Source organism: Anthonomus grandis, chromosome 10 (assembly GCF_022605725.1).
Source record: "Anthonomus grandis grandis chromosome 10, icAntGran1.3, whole genome shotgun sequence".
Classification (NCBI taxonomy): domain Eukaryota; kingdom Metazoa; phylum Arthropoda; class Insecta; order Coleoptera; family Curculionidae; genus Anthonomus; species Anthonomus grandis.
The window spans coordinates 27,823,548-27,841,824 of NC_065555.1; the positions used below are offsets into that span (position 1 = coordinate 27,823,548).

Genomic DNA, 18,277 nt, shown 5'->3' on the forward strand with positions numbered 1-18,277 from the left:
TGATCTTCGAAGCGAAGGCGACCATCTATGGTAATACCAAGGAACTTACAGCTTTCTTTGTTTTGCAAGGGGGAGTTTTCACTAAACATAAGGCCCTGAACGTCACACTTAAATCCCATAATACAGGTTTTGCCCACATTAAATACAAGCCTGTTTGCAGCACACCACTCCGATAAAATCTTAAGATCCTTAAAAACCTGGGCTCTAATATTATCAGAATCTCTATGATTCCATAAAATGGTGGTATCATCAGCAAACTGAACCACTTTGCCCTGCAGTTTTAATGAACCCAAATCATTTACATAGAGCAAAAATAATAGTGGTCCTAACACTGAACCCTGAGGTACTTTAGTTTTAAGGGATCTGGAATCGGATAAACATCCAGATACTGTAACTCTTTGGGTACGATTAGACAGATAGGATTCCAGCCATTGCAATGCCACACCTCTAAAGCCATAATTATTGAGCTTAGACAGCTGTATTCCATGATCTACACAATCAAATGCCTTGGATAAATCGCAAAATACTGCCGCCGCGGACTCTCCAGAATTTAAGGACACATAGACACTCTCCAAAAAGCCGAAAACAGCGTCATGAGTCCCTTTTCCCGTTTGAAATCCAAACTGATTTGCAGATAAAATGCAATGATGTTGCAAAAAAGAAAAAATTCTGATTTTTGCACGTTTTTCAACTATCTTGGAGAGGGTAGATAATATAGAAATTGGACGGAAATTACAAGGCTCACTTAAATCTCCACCCTTATAAAGAGGGATAACCACTGCCTCCTTCAAACATGCTGGAAAGATGCCATTATGAAAGGAATTGTTTATGGCAGAAGCTAAGGCATTCAATGCTGAGTCAGACAAAAGGAGTAGTAATTTTGATGATATCCCATCACCTCCAGCTGATTTATGGTTTTTTAAGTTTTTAATTGCATCTCTAACGTCAGTAAGGCTAACAGGATAAAAGAAAAAAGAATTTTGAACTGACACTTGTTGAATATAATGCAAAGGATCAATATTAGTATTCATATCCTTGAGCAATAAATGAGGAATATTACAGTAATAATCATTTAAACTATTTGGTCTTACTTCTGGTTCTGAAACTTTCTTGTGAGCATTCTCTCTGCATATTTGGGGACATATTCAAGCGGTCACTATAATATTTAACCTTTGCTGCTTTTATCGTCTTGTATAGACTACGATATTTTTGATAATAAAGAATAATGTTTGCATTAGGTGTAAACTTGCACAACTTGCACAAAACGGAGGTTTTTAGCTGAAGTTCTGAGGCCTGCTGTGACCCATGGTTTTCTATTTTTCACTTTAAGCCTCCTTTTAGGAAAACACTGATTGATCTTGTCTCATAGCACATGAAATAACAAAGTAAACGGGTCAGGAGCCATTTCAACTGCATTCCAATTAACCAAAGCTGTAGTAGAAGAAAAAGCATTAAAATTTGCTCTGCTAAAAATTCTTCCTATAGAATGAGATGAAGGAAATACAGTGTTGCATGGAATCCTAGCGAGAATGGCTTCATGGTCAGAAATACCAGATGGGAGTACTCTACATGACACATCATTTAAATTTGTACACAAATAATCAATAGTAGTTGCAGATGAGGATGTTATACGTGTGGGTGAAAGAACATGCATCTTCAAGTCATAAGATTCCAATATACTTAAAAGGGATGTTTGATATGATGGCAAGCTTACATCAGTGAAGTTAATATTAAAGTCACCAGCCAATATAACTATGGAGTGTAGAGACAATTGAGATAATAGAGAATCAAGTTTGTCCAGGAACATACCAATATCTCCTGTGGGTGGTCTATAAACACAAAGAACATATAAATTAAATCGCTTTACAAACAAAGGGAGAATTCAAAAACCTTCTCCAACAGAAAGCTATCATACTTATTAATTTTACAGAAAAAAGCTTCAATTGTTTGTTTAACTAAAATAGCTGTTACTCCATGTATGGAGTGTTGCCGACAAAAAATTGATATAGGAATATAATCAGATATTAAGAAACATTCGTTAGGCTTTAACCAGTGCTCAGTTAGTAATACAATATCAGAAAAATCACATGAATCAAGTAAAAGATGAAGCTCGTCCATTTTATTTCTTAGAGACTGTATATTTAAAATAAAACTACTGAAACTTTTCGCATGCATGTATTTATCTATAAAAAAGAATCCCTATCACAGTCAGTATCTAGAAGTCCAGGTTGATTACTTGGTTTTATTGTGGACACATTTTTTGATGAAATGCTACTTTTGAAATGTTTTAAAATATGGGTATACAGTAATGATGCCAAATCTGATCCAAAGTTGCTGGCATGATTAGACTCTAAAATTTTATTTAGATTAATATTATTTGCATGAAATATTCTATAGAGAGCCTTATTGCTATTATAAATTACATTATGGTTTGGATACATGTAAGGGCTCGTCATCACTAAACTATTGCTGTGTAAATGTATAAATTTTTTTAAAATATTGAATGGTGAGCAAATACCATTTAACATTAAAATCAAAATATCATTTTCTGTAAATTCCTTAACCATAGATGATGCAATATAAATCAGTTCATTGTTTGTACTTCCTGGCTTCAGAAAACACTGGACTTTGTAGCTAGCTTCAAACTTCAGACGCAATTTCTTCAGGAACACTCTACTACAATTTCCACCCACAAAAAGAAGCTTAGGTCGATTATCAACGGGTGAATTTGGCCTACATGGTAACTGTGTTGGAGAATTTATATTAACAAATTTAGATAAGTTTTGCTGTTCCTTTAATGCACAAATATCGGAATAGCAAGTATCTTTTTCAACTTCCAACACCTTTATAGACTGGATCATATTCTTATTCATCTTAGTTAAATCATTAACTTCCATTTGTAACATATTTATTTGCGTCTTATTGGTTGCAGATTCATTTTCTAATGTTTTTATTGTTACAATTAAATTTTTATTTAAGATATTTAACTCAATGATTTCTATATTGAAATTTATTTTTTCCTCTTCACATACTTTTAATTTTAAATTTGTTAATTCAATTTTAAGTTCATCATTAAGTTTGTGTAGATTATCTAGGGAGGAGGAAAACTTCTTTTCGGCCTCTGACTCTTCATCTTCAAACACCAAATTGTTTCTTCTCATTCTTTCCGTATGCTTATCCTCTTCTTTTAGTTCAATCAACAATTCATGAATCTTCTGCTCGTAAGACTTCTTTTCATTCTCGTTTTCATTAAAATTTATTTGACATTTTTCTGAGCATAAAATTTTGTAGCCTCCCATTTTTATGGCATCAGAATTTCTATCCAAACAACTTGGGTGGAATATAGACATACAAAAGATGCAGCAATAATTTGAAAACTCCTTCTTTTGACAGCATTTGAAATTACGATTCATTTTAATAAATTAAGGAATATATAAATACAGTTAGACAGGAATTGCTAGCCAAACAGGAACTTGAGCCTGAGCGTCACCAGGAACACGCGTAAAACAAACACACTAGCACGTCCTAAGGTTGAAGTTCTATGGTTTCAAGTTAAGGTCAATGCCAGCAAAACAAGTCTAGTTAGTTAAAACAGGAAATATTTATAAAACAAAAAAATATTGACCTTTTAATTAGGAACACTTGTACGGAAATATAGCACGTCGATGTGGTTGTAAAAAAATCAAAACAAAACAAATAAAATTGAGTACCGGTGTAGCCTCCTACGAACTTAACCCTGGAATACTATCGTTAATTCATGGGCTGCTAATACTATTGCTACGTAAAATTTACGTATATATTAAAATACTTGAAACATTAAACTCTTAAAAGGATTACCTAGCAGAAAATAAAAGACTTGAAAAAATACTGTTTTTATAAATATATATTGAACATAAAATTTATAAACGTGGATAAAAAAGGTAGAAAAAAACTAAAAACATTACTGACATATTTTAATTTAAAGCTCCTCACAAATCGGTTTTTTGCATTTGGGACAGTAGATAACTGTCATAGGTCTCTTAGCTGAAGGACAACTTAAACAATTTTTTCTCTTTGGTTATCCTCTGTAATAGGTTCTATATATTTTTCTTGTTCAGTCATATATAAGTTTGTCTACATAATGGTTTTTCCCCCTTGCCAAATAATATTCTGAAAATATATTACATACGAGTTAATACATGCCATGTTAATCATGTTATAAAAACAAAAACTCAAAGGTCATCGTCTAGTTTTACGGTTAGTATAACATATTTTGGCACTTTAGTTGAGTTGTAAGTTTCTATAATATATGGCTTTTTTAAATCAGGTTTAATTTTTCCAATAGTGGTGTGCATTCTGGAAATAAGATTTACTGTTTTATTTTGCTTTGCTTTATATGAAACTAAAGTACTTTTGTGACTATATACAAAAATTGTAGTTCCAACTTCCAAAAAAAATCATCTAATGGTTTACCATATGTATTTATTGATTTACCCAGATATGGTGAGGCGTTGATTAAATATTTCGTCGCCTCATCACAAAGCATTACAATTTTTAGACCATACTTTGACAGTTTATTTGAAATGTACATCCTGAAAGGACATTTTCCTCTAAACCCTACTAATTGTACGTGCCTCGTTTGTAACTTCTTTTACGCAGTCAGAAATTCAAAGCGTCCCTTGCTTGAAAAAGTTTTATTAAAGCAAACTTTTGTTGATAAGTGGTTGTCTTTTAAAGCAGCAGAAAGTATGTATGGACTCAAAAGCGATTTAAGTTCCACCAGATTTGTTTCAGATACAGTTTGTGATGCCACTTTATAATTTTTATTTTGTCTTATAATTTCCTGATTTGTGTAAAATAAGACTTTGTTTAAAAGTGTATCAAGGAAAAATCACTAAAAGTGTGTAACTGGTTGTAGCAATTCCTTAGCCTCTTGTGTTAAATCTGGTCTCACATGATCAATATTTATGGATGGTATTTTTCCTCTCTTTTTATTTTTGCCTAGTAAATTTTTAACCTGTGGAATAACTATGCAGTCTAGAGTGACTAACTTCATCAGGCGTTACTAGCTTATCCTAAAATAGGCATTACAATATATGTGTATATATATTAAAAACTAAAAAAACAAACTTACCGAAGTACTTGGGGTAGACAACCTAGCTTGAACAATATTAGAGTTTTGACGTCTTTTAGAAATTTGAAAAGTACCTGGCTAACAAAAGGTGTTTTTTAAGTGATTCTCAAACGTTTCCTCAATGTCGTTCTTACCAGGAGCAAAATTAGGATCGGCTACGCTATCGTCAGAATCACTACTTAACCACTTACATCTGTTAGACTTTTTTGAGATATTTTTTGGTAATCTAATACTGCTTATCACTATTACCACGTCAAAATTACGCCCTAAATAAAATACGGTTAATACTATTACTACATAAAAAATACGTGTAAGCTTTTAGAAATTCGGCTTCAACCAATACTATAAATACACAGATCGAACTAGTTCAGGCGTGTCATACTTCTAATAGACCGCTCAAAGCACTACTGAGCGCTAACGTGGGAGAAGGTAATAAAATTGTAGTGACACGCTAAATAGTGCTGTCCGCACGTGAATATTACGTACAATAGCATTCCAGGGTTAAACACGACCGTCACGTATGACTGCTAAACTGATACTGATATTATTATTATTATTATTAATTTTTATTTGAAAACTCAAGATGGCAGTTACGCCCTCTGGTGGTCATTTTTAGAACTTATTTACCACTATTTTCCAGCGATTCTTCATGACCGACTTACCCATATTTTTTTTTTACTCTAAATTGTCCTGACATACGACAAACGGTTTCGCACATATGACCGAGGAACAGTTTTATTAAGTCACTCGGTACAATGGATTTTACTTAGAAATTAATAAATAATATTTGTATGTAACATTTTTGAATTTCAGATACGTCAAGTACAACTCCAAAATCACCTGATGCCGATACCACGAAAACCCCTTCAGTATCAAAGTCTCCAGAAGGGAAAATTACTCAGGATGATATTAAAAATTGTTTTGATTTTGACGAGGAAGAAGAAGATGAGAATTTTTCGTACAAACAACAGCTGGCTGGAAATAGAAAAATTCCCAGAGTGATTCCAGAGAAACCAAGAGCCAGTATTACGGAATTGTTAGAAAAGGAAAAATTAGACATTGATAAAGAGATAGGGAAGCAAGGTAAAAGTTTTTTTGGTAATAATAAGTTTTAATTACAAGTTGGTAATATTTCAGACGAAAAAAATGATAAGGACTCGGCCAAATCTACTGAAGAAGTTATAGAAGAAGAAGTAATACTGGACGACGGCAAATTAATAGATGATTCTTTAAATAACACATTTAAAGAACTTATGGAAGAAACTGAGGTTCCCCTACTAGAAGAAATTACACATACTTTAAAGTCGGAGCAAAATTTTCATGATGCCCGCACCATAAAATTTCCTGACAAAGGAGGTAAACATTTTTTGAGTATATTAGGTAATATGCAATAATTAGCTCAAAAATTAAACATAACCTAAACTTATATCGGAGTCTAGTACTTCCTAGTCAATCTTAGTCTCTTTCTTCTAAATATTTAACAGGTAAAAAGTTAAATGATTTACGATTATTAATTTCTAAACAATCTTGAATGACGCTTCCTGCGATATTTAACTCCAAAGCGGCTTGTCTGGTGGAGGTGTCGGGTATATCATCGAAATGTAGTTTGAAATAAATGAATTTTGCATGGATTTTGCCAAATGACTTCTTTTCCGGAATTTGCCGTCACGGATATTTCCTTCTATACTTTCTGATCGCCAAAGCTGGACTTTTTGAATTTGTTAAAAAATATTCAAGCATATCTACTTTTTCCTCCACTGTATACATTTTTAAGAGAGATTTCAATTTAATTAATGCAAGTAATATTAATAACTACTAAATTGACAATGTAAATTTGTCAAAATATTATTCTGTAGCTATGGGTGCGACAAGCGCGGATATTAACTATTGTTATTTTACAGCCTACTACGGTGAAATAGTAAATTGGCAAAATTGGTTCAAAGAGCGTTATTATTGTAGAGAGTTGAAATTAAATCACTCTAATAAAATTCCAAATATTTTCTAAACTATTAGATTTTGGTATAGGAAATATATATATATATATATCCATGAATAGCTTTTTCTGCTCTTTTTAAAAATACTATATAAAAACCCTGTATTTTCATTTAAAAAAACTGAAATATTGCGAATTGAAAATTTAAAAATATATCTTATTACCTGAGACACCCTGTATAAATTTAAAATACCCGGACATAACCATCACACCTATTCAGAGTGCTTTCATTAAAAAAGATCTCATAAGCGGGTATATTAAGGTCACCTTTATTATGAATATTATGAGTTTCCGACATGACTATCACATCAAACTCCTTTTGTAAAGATTCTAAAAAATACCGAAAACTCATCAAAATTATGTTATATACTCCTAATATTGACGTGTATTTATCTAACTAATTTATACTAATCTAAATATTTATATCTAACCGACTCCTAACAAAAAATTAAATGTTTAATAAGTTATCACAATAAATACATTCACCAGACTTGTAATCATCCAATATATTATTAAGATCAATGTAAATTAACTAAATTAAACACCATATACACGTTCGGCGATTGAAAAATTTCGAATATGATTTTTGCGTAATGTGTAAGAAGGAGACGGAGTAGAGCGAGAACAAACTTGGCTCCACCCTGGGCGGCTATCGCGTCGTCGTTGTACTTATCAGTCCGGTTAAAGTTCGGTTGCAATTCCTCGCATACCTATGAACGTGTTAGCTGATCGTGTTTACAATTTATTTCAACCTTTGGTACGAAGACGGATACAGTAATAAAATAAAAATGGTTTTCACTGTTGATCAAAAGATTAATATCATTAAATGGTATTGTCATGCGGATAGTGCAGAAGAAGTTGTCGGCCGTTTTATATTGGCATATCCTGATCAGCAAGTCCCTACTGCTTAAACAATTTATAATATCTGGCATAAGTTTGAGCAGTCGGGATGTGTAAATCGGTGTGCAAAATGTTCTAGTGGCGATCAGGAACCTCGTCGAACACCTGACGCTAGGATTGAAAAGGTGGTCAAGGTGTGTGCTTTTGTGGAAGTAAGTGAACCTTGTTCTAGCTCCTAAATTTCTGAAGAAATTGATATTCCAAGTCGTACAGTGCGTGATATTTTGAAAAGAAATAAGTACAAAGCCTATGAAATTAAAAACACTCAAGAAATTTTTCCACAAATAAAACGCTTGGAGTTTTGTGAAACCTTAAGAGAAAAAATTGATCAAAATGACGACTTCATAAGTAATATTTTATTTACAGATGAGTCATCTTTTTCTCTTCTAGGTCGACATAATTCTTCAGTCGTGAGATATTGGTCTCGGGAAAATCTACATTTGAGTGTACCATTACGAACTCAATACCCGCAAAAGGTAAATGTTTGGACTGGTATTTTAGCCAATCACATTGTAGGGCCTTTTTTTATTGATGGGACCTTAAACTCTGAGAGATATTTACTTTTATTGCAACAAAATATTATCAAATATTACCCGCTGTACGAAACTTGGATGTTAATTTTGAGGAAATTTGGTTTCAACAAGACGGATGTCCCGCTCACAACGCTAGACAAGTGCAGGACTATTTAACAAACACTTTTCCTGAACGGCTTATTTCCACAAGAGGTACCATACCATGGCCTCCGCGATCTCCAGATCTGACGCCTTGCGACTACTTCTTATGGGGCTATTTGACGGAGATTCTTTACCAACACCGACATGAAAGAGCCGTTAATTTGAACGAATTGCGACTTAGAATTATTAATATTTCTAGGTCCATTACACCTGAAATGTTAGCCAATGTACACTGTGTCCCATTTTGGATGAGACTGCAGGGTATCTCTGTCATTTTTTAAGATAGAGCTTTGCGGTTTTCGCGACCCTGTATCACTTTTTTGTAAAACTTTTAAAGCCACAAACAGAAATATTCTAACTACTTTTGTTCCTGAGATACAGGGCGAAAACGAAAATGTTCACTTTTGGAGATGTTATTATTTCTCAGGCCCTGTATAAGATAGAATAAAAATGAAAACTGCTTATAATAGATATTTTTACATAAAAGTCAGTGGCGTATTTAATTTTTTTTCTCAGTGCACTGTTTTTAAGATTGGGCACAAACTTGGTATTTTTTAAATGGAACACCCTGTATATTTTAACGTCAAATTTTTGCATTTTTTTCTGAATACATTGATGTATCACAACCTAATCTTTAGTAAATTTTAGCTTCAAAAATCAGAAAAATGCATATTTATTTTTGTTTTTAATAGTAGGCCATGAATTCTTTGACACATGCATAAAAAAATTTTTGTTTATTGCATTCATGGAAACTAAGTCACAAACAGACTCAATACATATCAATAATGATGGCTGACGGTGAAAATATGGAATTCCAAAATTTTGAAAAGTATGATATTATAAAATGTTTAAACCTTTCTAACGAAAATGTCGAAGCGGCGCAGCAATAATATTTAAATAGGTAAAGCTCTAGCTTATTTTATTTTGTTACAAAATTCAAAAAATAAAAAAGATCTTATTAGGTTTCCAGAAAGATGTCAGCCATCTCGGGCTACGGTATTCCGGTTAAAATCTAATCTTTTAAATTATGGCTGCTATTCAAAACCTAGGCAACCCCATGTTGATAGAAATGAAGCTGGCGAAATTAATGTTTTAGCGTGTGTGGAAGCAAGACCCCAAATTTCCTGTAGAAAGATAGAGGAAGAGATAGGAGTTTCCAAAACAAAAGTGCAAAAAATTTTAAAAACGCATAAATTTAAACCGTATAAGATAAATATTATTCAAGAATTGCATCCTGACGATCCGTTTAAACGACTGGAATTTTCTAATTGGTTTTTAACCAAAACTAATGAAGACCCGGATTTTGTAAAAAAGGTAATATGGTCTGACGAATCCCATATAAGCAGTAGTGGCATATTTAATAGGCAAAATACCAGACATTGGTATCAAGAAAACCAACATATTACTTTTGAACGACAGCAACAAGGCCGATTTGGTTTTAGTGTTTCCTGTTTTGTATTGGGCACTAAAATTGTATATACAATTTTTGAGGGTAGCTTAACTGCCCAACGATATCTAAATATATTGCAAAATAATTTGCCAGAGTTGCTGGAGGAAATACCTTTAGCCCAGCGACATCAAATATATTTCCAGCAAGATGGAGCGCCCGCTCATAATTCAAGGGTAGTTAGAGAATATTTAAGTGCCCATTTTGATAGACGTTGGATTGGCACACACGGGCCAATCAGATGGCCCCCGAAGTCACCGGACTTAAGTGTTTTGGACTTTTTTGTATGGTCGTACTTAAAAAATAAAATTTATGCAAATCGGCATAATAATATAAATGAACTCCGAGCGACAACTGAAGAAGCATTCATAAGCTTACAAAGGCAATCCTTTATAATTTTAAATGCCTTAAGACGAATACAGACTGTATGTGATTTTTGTATAAGACAAAATGGACAGCAGTTTGAACAGTTTTATTAAATTTATGTTTGTTGTTTTTTTTTGGTTTTTGTAATTAATTTTCTAATTTGATTCTTGTAATTACTAATTAGTTTTTATTGTTAAACCTGGTCCGATATATTTTTTTTGTTTTTAACATTTTTATGTTTATATTAATATTTTAAGTTAATGTTTAAAATATAGTTAAATAAACAGGTTTAAATCACATGGCGTTTTAAAAAAGTAATAATTAAATGCATGTGTGTAAGAATTCATGGCCTACTATTAAAAACAAAAATAAATATGGATTTTTCTGATTTTTGAAGCTAAAATTTACTAAAGAATAGGTTGTGATAAATCAATGTATTCAGAAAAAAAAATGCAAAAATTTGACGTTAAAATATACAGGGTGTTCCATTTAAAAAATACCAAGTTTGTGTCCAATAATAAAAAACAGTGCATTAGAAAAAAAAATTAAATACGCCACTGACTTTTATGTAAAAATATCTATTATAAGCAGTTTTCATTTTTATTCTATCTTATACAGGGCCTGAGAAATAATAACATCTCCAAAAGTGAACATTTTCGTTTTCACCCTGTATTTCAGGAACAAAAGTAGTTAGAACATTTCTGTTTGTGGCTTTAAAAGTTTTACAAAAAAGTGATACAGGGTCGCGAAAACCGCAAAGCTCTATCTTAAAAAATGACAGAGATACCCTGCAGTCTCATCCAAAATGGGACACAGTGTACGTAGAGAATTTTACGACAGGTTGGGATACTGTGAAGCGCAACAAGGAGATGTACTTGAACACCTTATTAAATAATCTATTTAATTAGAATTATTATTTTGTTTAAGAGTTATTTTTCATTTTATCAGAATATTGTATTTAGTTTTTCACCAAAGGTTTTTAAGATTTGAGAATATTAAAGTTGTTTTTTTGACTTGCGATTATGAGCACGTTAAAAAACAACAGAAATTTTTATCTTTCGTGTGCGCGTTAAATTCCAATACTTGATTCGAGGCTAACCTACCCATCTCTAAACCTGATGCCGCAGTGCAAGCCAGTTACCTGGAGGGTAGTGGGTAGCCAGGCACTAAGCAACCCTCCAAGTAACCCGCGAGGTATGTTTCCGACAAGCGATTTAAACCAGAACAGCCGCACTGCGAGCCCCCACCAACTTAAGCAGCGTAGCAACTCGCCAAGCAAGCCACTTGAGTATCAGTCATGATGGATATTTTTAACCAGGCGCGAGGTAGTGTTTGGTCGCAAAATAGAGGAAAAATTAATTGCGGCTGTTTTTAAACGCAAAGCTATATGAGACCCAGCAGACGAATTAAGAGAAAATTCAAAATCAAGGGGCATGATTTTAAAGTCACTCACGGGAGCCACAATTTACGACTGAACTTGATTAAATTGGTCATTGTAATAATATTACCAATCTAATCAAATAATTTTTCATCGAATTAGTGCGCATAAGGTATATTACTCTCTACCCATTAACCTTCACCCTCTACCCGTCAAGCGCTTGCTAAACATCACTGCAGCAAGCCGATATTAAATTCACATTGCGAGCGGTACGGAGAATCGGCGTCGCTATCGGTGGGAGGTTACCGATGCAGTCGTTCTCTATCTACTCTCTATCTATTAGGTCTAATACATTAAAACTCAATCCGTAAGATTCAACTCGCCAAACGTGTATAATAAATACCTAAATTATCTTACTTTAAAACTAAATTAAGTAGGAATATTACTCACATGTCTTATTCGCATCGGAGTAGAATTTTCAGATTTTTTTAAGTATATAGAACCGTTAATACAATATGCTGCCTTATACAAATCCATATTTATTTATCGTTAGACCCTTTAGTTGTTTAATCCTCTTCACCGTTTCCCTCTTAATGGTTACTTTACCATATCTTACCAAGATAGGCCCATCCTTACTCTTACCCAATCTGGAACGCTCGACAATTTCCTTTTTGGCAGATCCTAGCTCCATTGCATCCGTAATGTTGCCCACAATTCTTCTAGTATCCATTTTAGACTGCTTGGATACCCCATCAATAATGATGTTAATGATGTTGAAGCCCTCTCCTTCAGTTCCATATCATCCAGCCTAGCTTCTAGATTCTTCACTTTCAGACCTAAAGGTCTGATTCTTTTTCATTTTCAGTATGAAGGTGTGAAACTTCCTTCATTCAAGTTGCTCGAGCTTAGTTTTTTGCTCCTCATATGCCTCGGAAACTGTACCGACCTTTCGAGGTCACCAAAGTTTTTATCCATTTTTTTCTCAAATACTCCCAGAAACTGCTTAAGTGATTCATCAATCACCTTTCTAATATATAGTCTCATATATATAGTCTCATGCATTGCTAACAAATTATCACTATTTCGGTTGTTTACGTACGTTAACCTCACTTTGGCCACACTTTCACAACAAATGAATTTTCCTCCCTCATAACTGATACCCACACGAGCACTACAGCTATGATGGTAACTAGAGGTGCACTTTTCACATTCAAATGCATCTACCACTTTTTTCTTGCAGTATTTGTACAAGCTTTTTCAATATTACTCAAATGTGCTGCATCAGCCATAACTTAACCTCAACCATAATATATACTCTAATAAGATACCTACCATTTTGCCAAATCTTGGCTATATATTGCTGTTCTAAGATAATAAAGAAAAGAAAGATTAAACTGACCAACGATATTAAATGAATTTAATTAACAGGTCGAAATCTCCAACAGGCCCTCCACCATGACCCAGCAAGTTTATTGTCCATTTGTTTTTATGTCCATAAAAAACTGAAATTTACGCGAACTAAATTTTGAATGAATTTAATGAACTGAACGCGACTTAAATTTAAATTTGTTGATATTTAAAGTTTTAAAATTATCCGCTAATTAATTCTATATGTTCATAGCGTTATATCTTTGATGTTAGGTAATAGGGGCTTATATAATAAGGGCTTATATAATTAGTCTATAAACATATAGACTAATACTTTATATGTTAATAATATATTAACATATAAAGTCAAAAAATATAGTTTTTCAGAAAACAAATTTGAAAATTTAAAAAATTGCTGTAAATCCGATTATTAATTTAAAGCCTGAAGTTTTTGATGTTAGTCAGAGAATTTAATTCTTTTTTCGATCAAATACTATTCATTATCTACAAAAGTGTATTTTCCAAAATTTGAATGACTTCAGTCTTTATGAACAAAAAAAAAAGTTTTTTTTTAGCTTACTGATTTTTAATAAAGGACTTATGTCAGAATGGAGTAACTTTTAATAAGGCAAATAATATCAAAATATATGTTTTATAAAACACAAACTAACTTCTTTTCCCTTAGAAACTAATTGATTTATTTAGCCTAAGTAAGTATTTAATTTTCTTCTTGTTCTACTGCTTCATCCACTAGATCTGGGTCATTATCAATAACTTTAGTATCGGTAGGTAAATTTTGATAAAATTGGTGAAACACTGGTGGCACAAAAGAAAGAAGCGAACACAAGTCTTTCTTTTTCTCCTTTGATATTGGAAGTAACCCTGTAGTATACAGTTCCTTAACTACCAAATCTTTTAGGTTTTGACTTTTGCCCCGTCTCAGAAAGCTTATAATTTTAAAATCTTTAGTTTAGATATAGAACTTCTGTAACGTACCATACCGCCATTATTATATTGTAGCCATTGCACATTATGCCAATAAAACTGTTCGCCTAATATATTTTTCTTTCTGTTGACCATTACTGATTTTAATAACCCGGAAAAATTTAAGAATTCATTTTGCTCCATTTCATGGACTTTAAATTGTCTTTTTCTTTGTTCTCACCAACTGGTACCAATCGTGTGGATGATATACTGGAACTTCCATTTTCTTTTTTCGCTTTTCTATCATGGAATGATCAATCATGACATGATCAATCATCACATTCCATATGTGTATGCCCAGATATTAAGAACTTGTGGTTTATCGTTAAATTGGGATTTTCACCTTGAGCTTTTATAAACATAGCAGCGACATAACTGTTTCGATTTTGTCTTCTACCACATGTCTCAGAGTAAAAAGTTATATTATTTACATCATTGGGCAAATTTTCAATGTGAGTGTACAAGCAGGAAGCAATTTCATTACCTCCCCGAGCAGCCAATGCTTCATACCACATGTAATGCGTCGATTCTCCATTGCTATCATGCACTGTTAAATTATACGTCTAGAGCTGACGTATATAGAATGCTACTGAAGAAGTTATAAAGGGTGTTGGAAGGCACTGCTGGAGATCAAAACTAAAGCATTTTTTATAGTGATTTATTTTAGCTTCCGTTTTACCTCCGTTACTACCGTTTCTACCAATTCCAGTTCCTTTTGTAAACGAATTTCATCTTCTTTATTTCCTGATTTAGAAGCAACCTGTATTTGCATACTAAGAGTGTCGCATTTATAGCAGGTATCAACATATGGCTTTTTAAACAATAGTTTTAATTTGTGAAATTCTTTTTCATATATCGTTCTTCCCACGGGATTTTGACTTCCTTCTTTGTACCGGGTGTACAACTAAGAGAGGTCGCCGGCCATATCTCAGTAACTAGTCATCCCACAGCGTAGCGAAAAAAATATTTCTTATAAAAGCGGCATAGAGAAATCGTTGGAAATTATTTACAAGTTCGTACGATGACCGCTAGGGGGCGTAATACAACATTGAAATAGAAAAAATTGGTTTTATTGAAAATATTTAAAGTGAATCCTAGAGAAAAATGATGTCATTTTGAAGTATGATAAATTCTAAACATTTTTTATTTTAAACTTTTTTTTTTAATCTGTCAAATAATGGGTGGGTGAAGGGTTGAATATTTATATCTAAAATTGTTGATAACTTTTGATTGGCGTAACCAATTTTAACGAGCTTGCTTTTGTTTTCAAGGGTAATTATCAGGCTTTTATGTGGTATAATTACTTAGCCGACTTAGTTGTTTTGTTCAGCGCTAGAGGGCGGTTTGTGTTATGACTCGATATCATATTTTATTCCGAAATTATTAATTAAAATGTTTTTGAACAATAAAAATAAAACTCCAGAACTCAAATTTTTGTAATAAATAAATTGTTTTATATTTTTAATGGTGTCTTAGATGCTCAAACTGTTTTCCTTCATTTTCAATACATAGTCCAAGTCGTTGTGTCGTTGACAGAACCGCTGTCCGGATTTCTGCTGTGGGTAAATAATTTATTGCATTGCGTATTCGGTCCTGCATGTCGTTCTGTGTTGTGGGTGGGGTGGCAAAAACTAAATCTTTAATCCTTCCTCACAGATAAAAATCTAGGACAGTCAGATCTGGGGATCGAGCACGCCAAGGAAATATACTTCCTCTTCCTACCCACAAACGATACTGCCTGGTTAAGTATTGACGAACTGCAAAATGTGCAGGGCACCCATCATGTTGGAAAATTATTTGCCCTCTTGTTTCCAAATCAACATCTTCCAGTAACCCCGGGAGATCATTTTACAAAAAATTTAAATACACATTACCAGAAAGTGTTGGATTGAAAAAGAAAGGACCAATATTTTTTTCCGCCAATAATGCCGCACCACACATTTACAGTCCATCTGCCTTAGTGTTGAGTCTCGGGGATCCAACGGGGATTTTCTTCTGCCCAATAATGCAGATTATGCAGGTTTACACCACCATCACTGCTAAATGATGCCTCGTCCGTCCATATTATCTTCGAGATAAATCGGGTATCTTCTCCAACTATGTTCAACAGCCAATGACAGAAATTAAGTCTGTTATCAAAGTCTTTTTCGAGAAGCGTCTGGTGCATTACCACGTGATATGGATGAAGTCTAAGTAAAAAACAATAAATATAAGATATTAGGATTCTTATTAGTGTTGTAACAAATAAAAATAGGTACCTGTCCTCTTTCAAAATATTTTCTATTGGACCGTGGGATATTCCCAATTCCCTAGAAATATTTAGGATGCTTATGTGAGGGTTTATTTCAATATATGCCAAAACATTTATAACGTTTGCCTCTATGCGCTCTTGCCTTCATCTTCGATGAATATTGTCGCGAATACTTCTAGTATTTCCTAGCCTGGTAGCTAAACCGGTAGAGACTCTATGATTATAGTGTCTTCTGTCAGGATATCTTTAAGCATATATACGGGCTGCAATGCGTGCATTTTGCATTAACTCAAAATACACTGCTTGCATATCAAAAGCTATGTCCTTTGGAATTGCGTTTGGCATTTTTAAAAACTTAAATGATTTCAAAACTGTCTTCAACGTTATATTTGACATCGATCATAAACATTTTATCATGGCCCCGAAAATATTCATCAAATTCATTTGTTTCCAAAGCTTACTACTAACCCGTGACTCAATAATAACAGCGCGGCGACGGATTTCATTGTTCAAAAATATTTTAATTTCTAATTTCGGAATAAAATAAGATATCAAGTTGCGGTTTACGCCAGTTTTTATGTTTTTTCATGCTCTTTTAGCCTTAACGAAAAAAATTACATCGTATTTAATATTTCCCAGAAAATCCCTGAAAAAATCCAAATTAAAACAAACCGGCCTCTAGCGCTCAACAAAACAACTAAAACGGCTAAGCAATTATACCACATAAAAGCCTAATAATTATTCTTTAAAACAAAAGTAAGCTCGTTAAAATTCGTTAGGCCAATCAAAAGTTATCAAGAATTTTAGATATAAATATTCAACCCTTCCCCCACCTATTATTTGACAGATTAAAAAAAAAAGTTTAAAATAAAAAATGTTTAGAATTTATCATACTTTAAAATGGCATAATTCTTCTCTAGGATTCACTTTAAATATTTTGAATAAAACCAATTTTTTCTATTTCAATGTTGCCAATATTACGCCCCCTAGCGGTCATCGTACGAACTTGTAAATAATTTCTAGCAATTTCTCCTTGCCGCTTTTATAAGAAATATTGTTTTCCCTACGCTGTGCGATGATTAGTTACTCAGATATAGCCGGCGACCTCTCTTAGTTGTACACCCGGTACAGATCGTACATAATTCGCAGATTTAGGTGCGATGGTAGGTACCTTTTATCATTTGTACGTCTTGTATAATGACTCTCGTGAGAAGGGAACGATTTAATATGTGTACGCACTTCATTTAATTCCTTTCAGATTTTTTATTTACGGAAGGTGTTATACCTCTTTGATCTTCAACAGTAATGCCAGAAGTGCTTTGCATTTTGTTTTTTAAAACCACTTTTATAAACTTTTCCTTTTCATCCAAAGTCTTACAAAAACAATCTTTGCATACAGATATTCTTTTTCCATTTATTTCAAAAAAATATTCGTAAGTTACTTCTCTGTTTTTTGAAGAGTCGCGTTTTCTTTTACGACTTACTTGGGTATCTTTGGAATTAATTAGATTTGCAATAAATGTTATATTCATCAAAAATTTTTTTTCGAACGTCTTCATTTAGTGTTGGTGAGCATTTTTTTCTACAATCTTTTAAAGGCTTTATATGTCTTGCATTTACCATTTTACCGCTTATATTCACGTAACTTTGTCCAGAATGAATTTTTTCAGTTCTCTCTTTTCTTACAACTCGGGACCACTTTTTTAATGGTTTATCTATATGAACTTTTGCCTTTTCTGCTCCAATTATTGGTGAAGAAGCACTAGGTCCAGCTTGATCAGTTATGTTCAATTTTTCTTGTGA

At 33.1% G+C, this 18,277-nt stretch overlaps 1 protein-coding gene across 1 annotated transcript in view; it reads left to right on the forward strand.

Annotated features, from left to right (window-relative positions):
* The window catches only part of LOC126741140 (titin-like), a 177,162-nt gene that overhangs the window by 38,210 nt on the left and 120,675 nt on the right, over nucleotides 1-18,277 (forward strand). Inside the window, exons 6-7 of the mRNA XM_050447482.1 lie at nucleotides 5,927-6,196; nucleotides 6,251-6,469. Coding sequence (XP_050303439.1) covers nucleotides 5,927-6,196; nucleotides 6,251-6,469 — 489 coding nt within the window. The remainder of the gene's footprint in view (nucleotides 1-5,926; nucleotides 6,197-6,250; nucleotides 6,470-18,277) is intronic.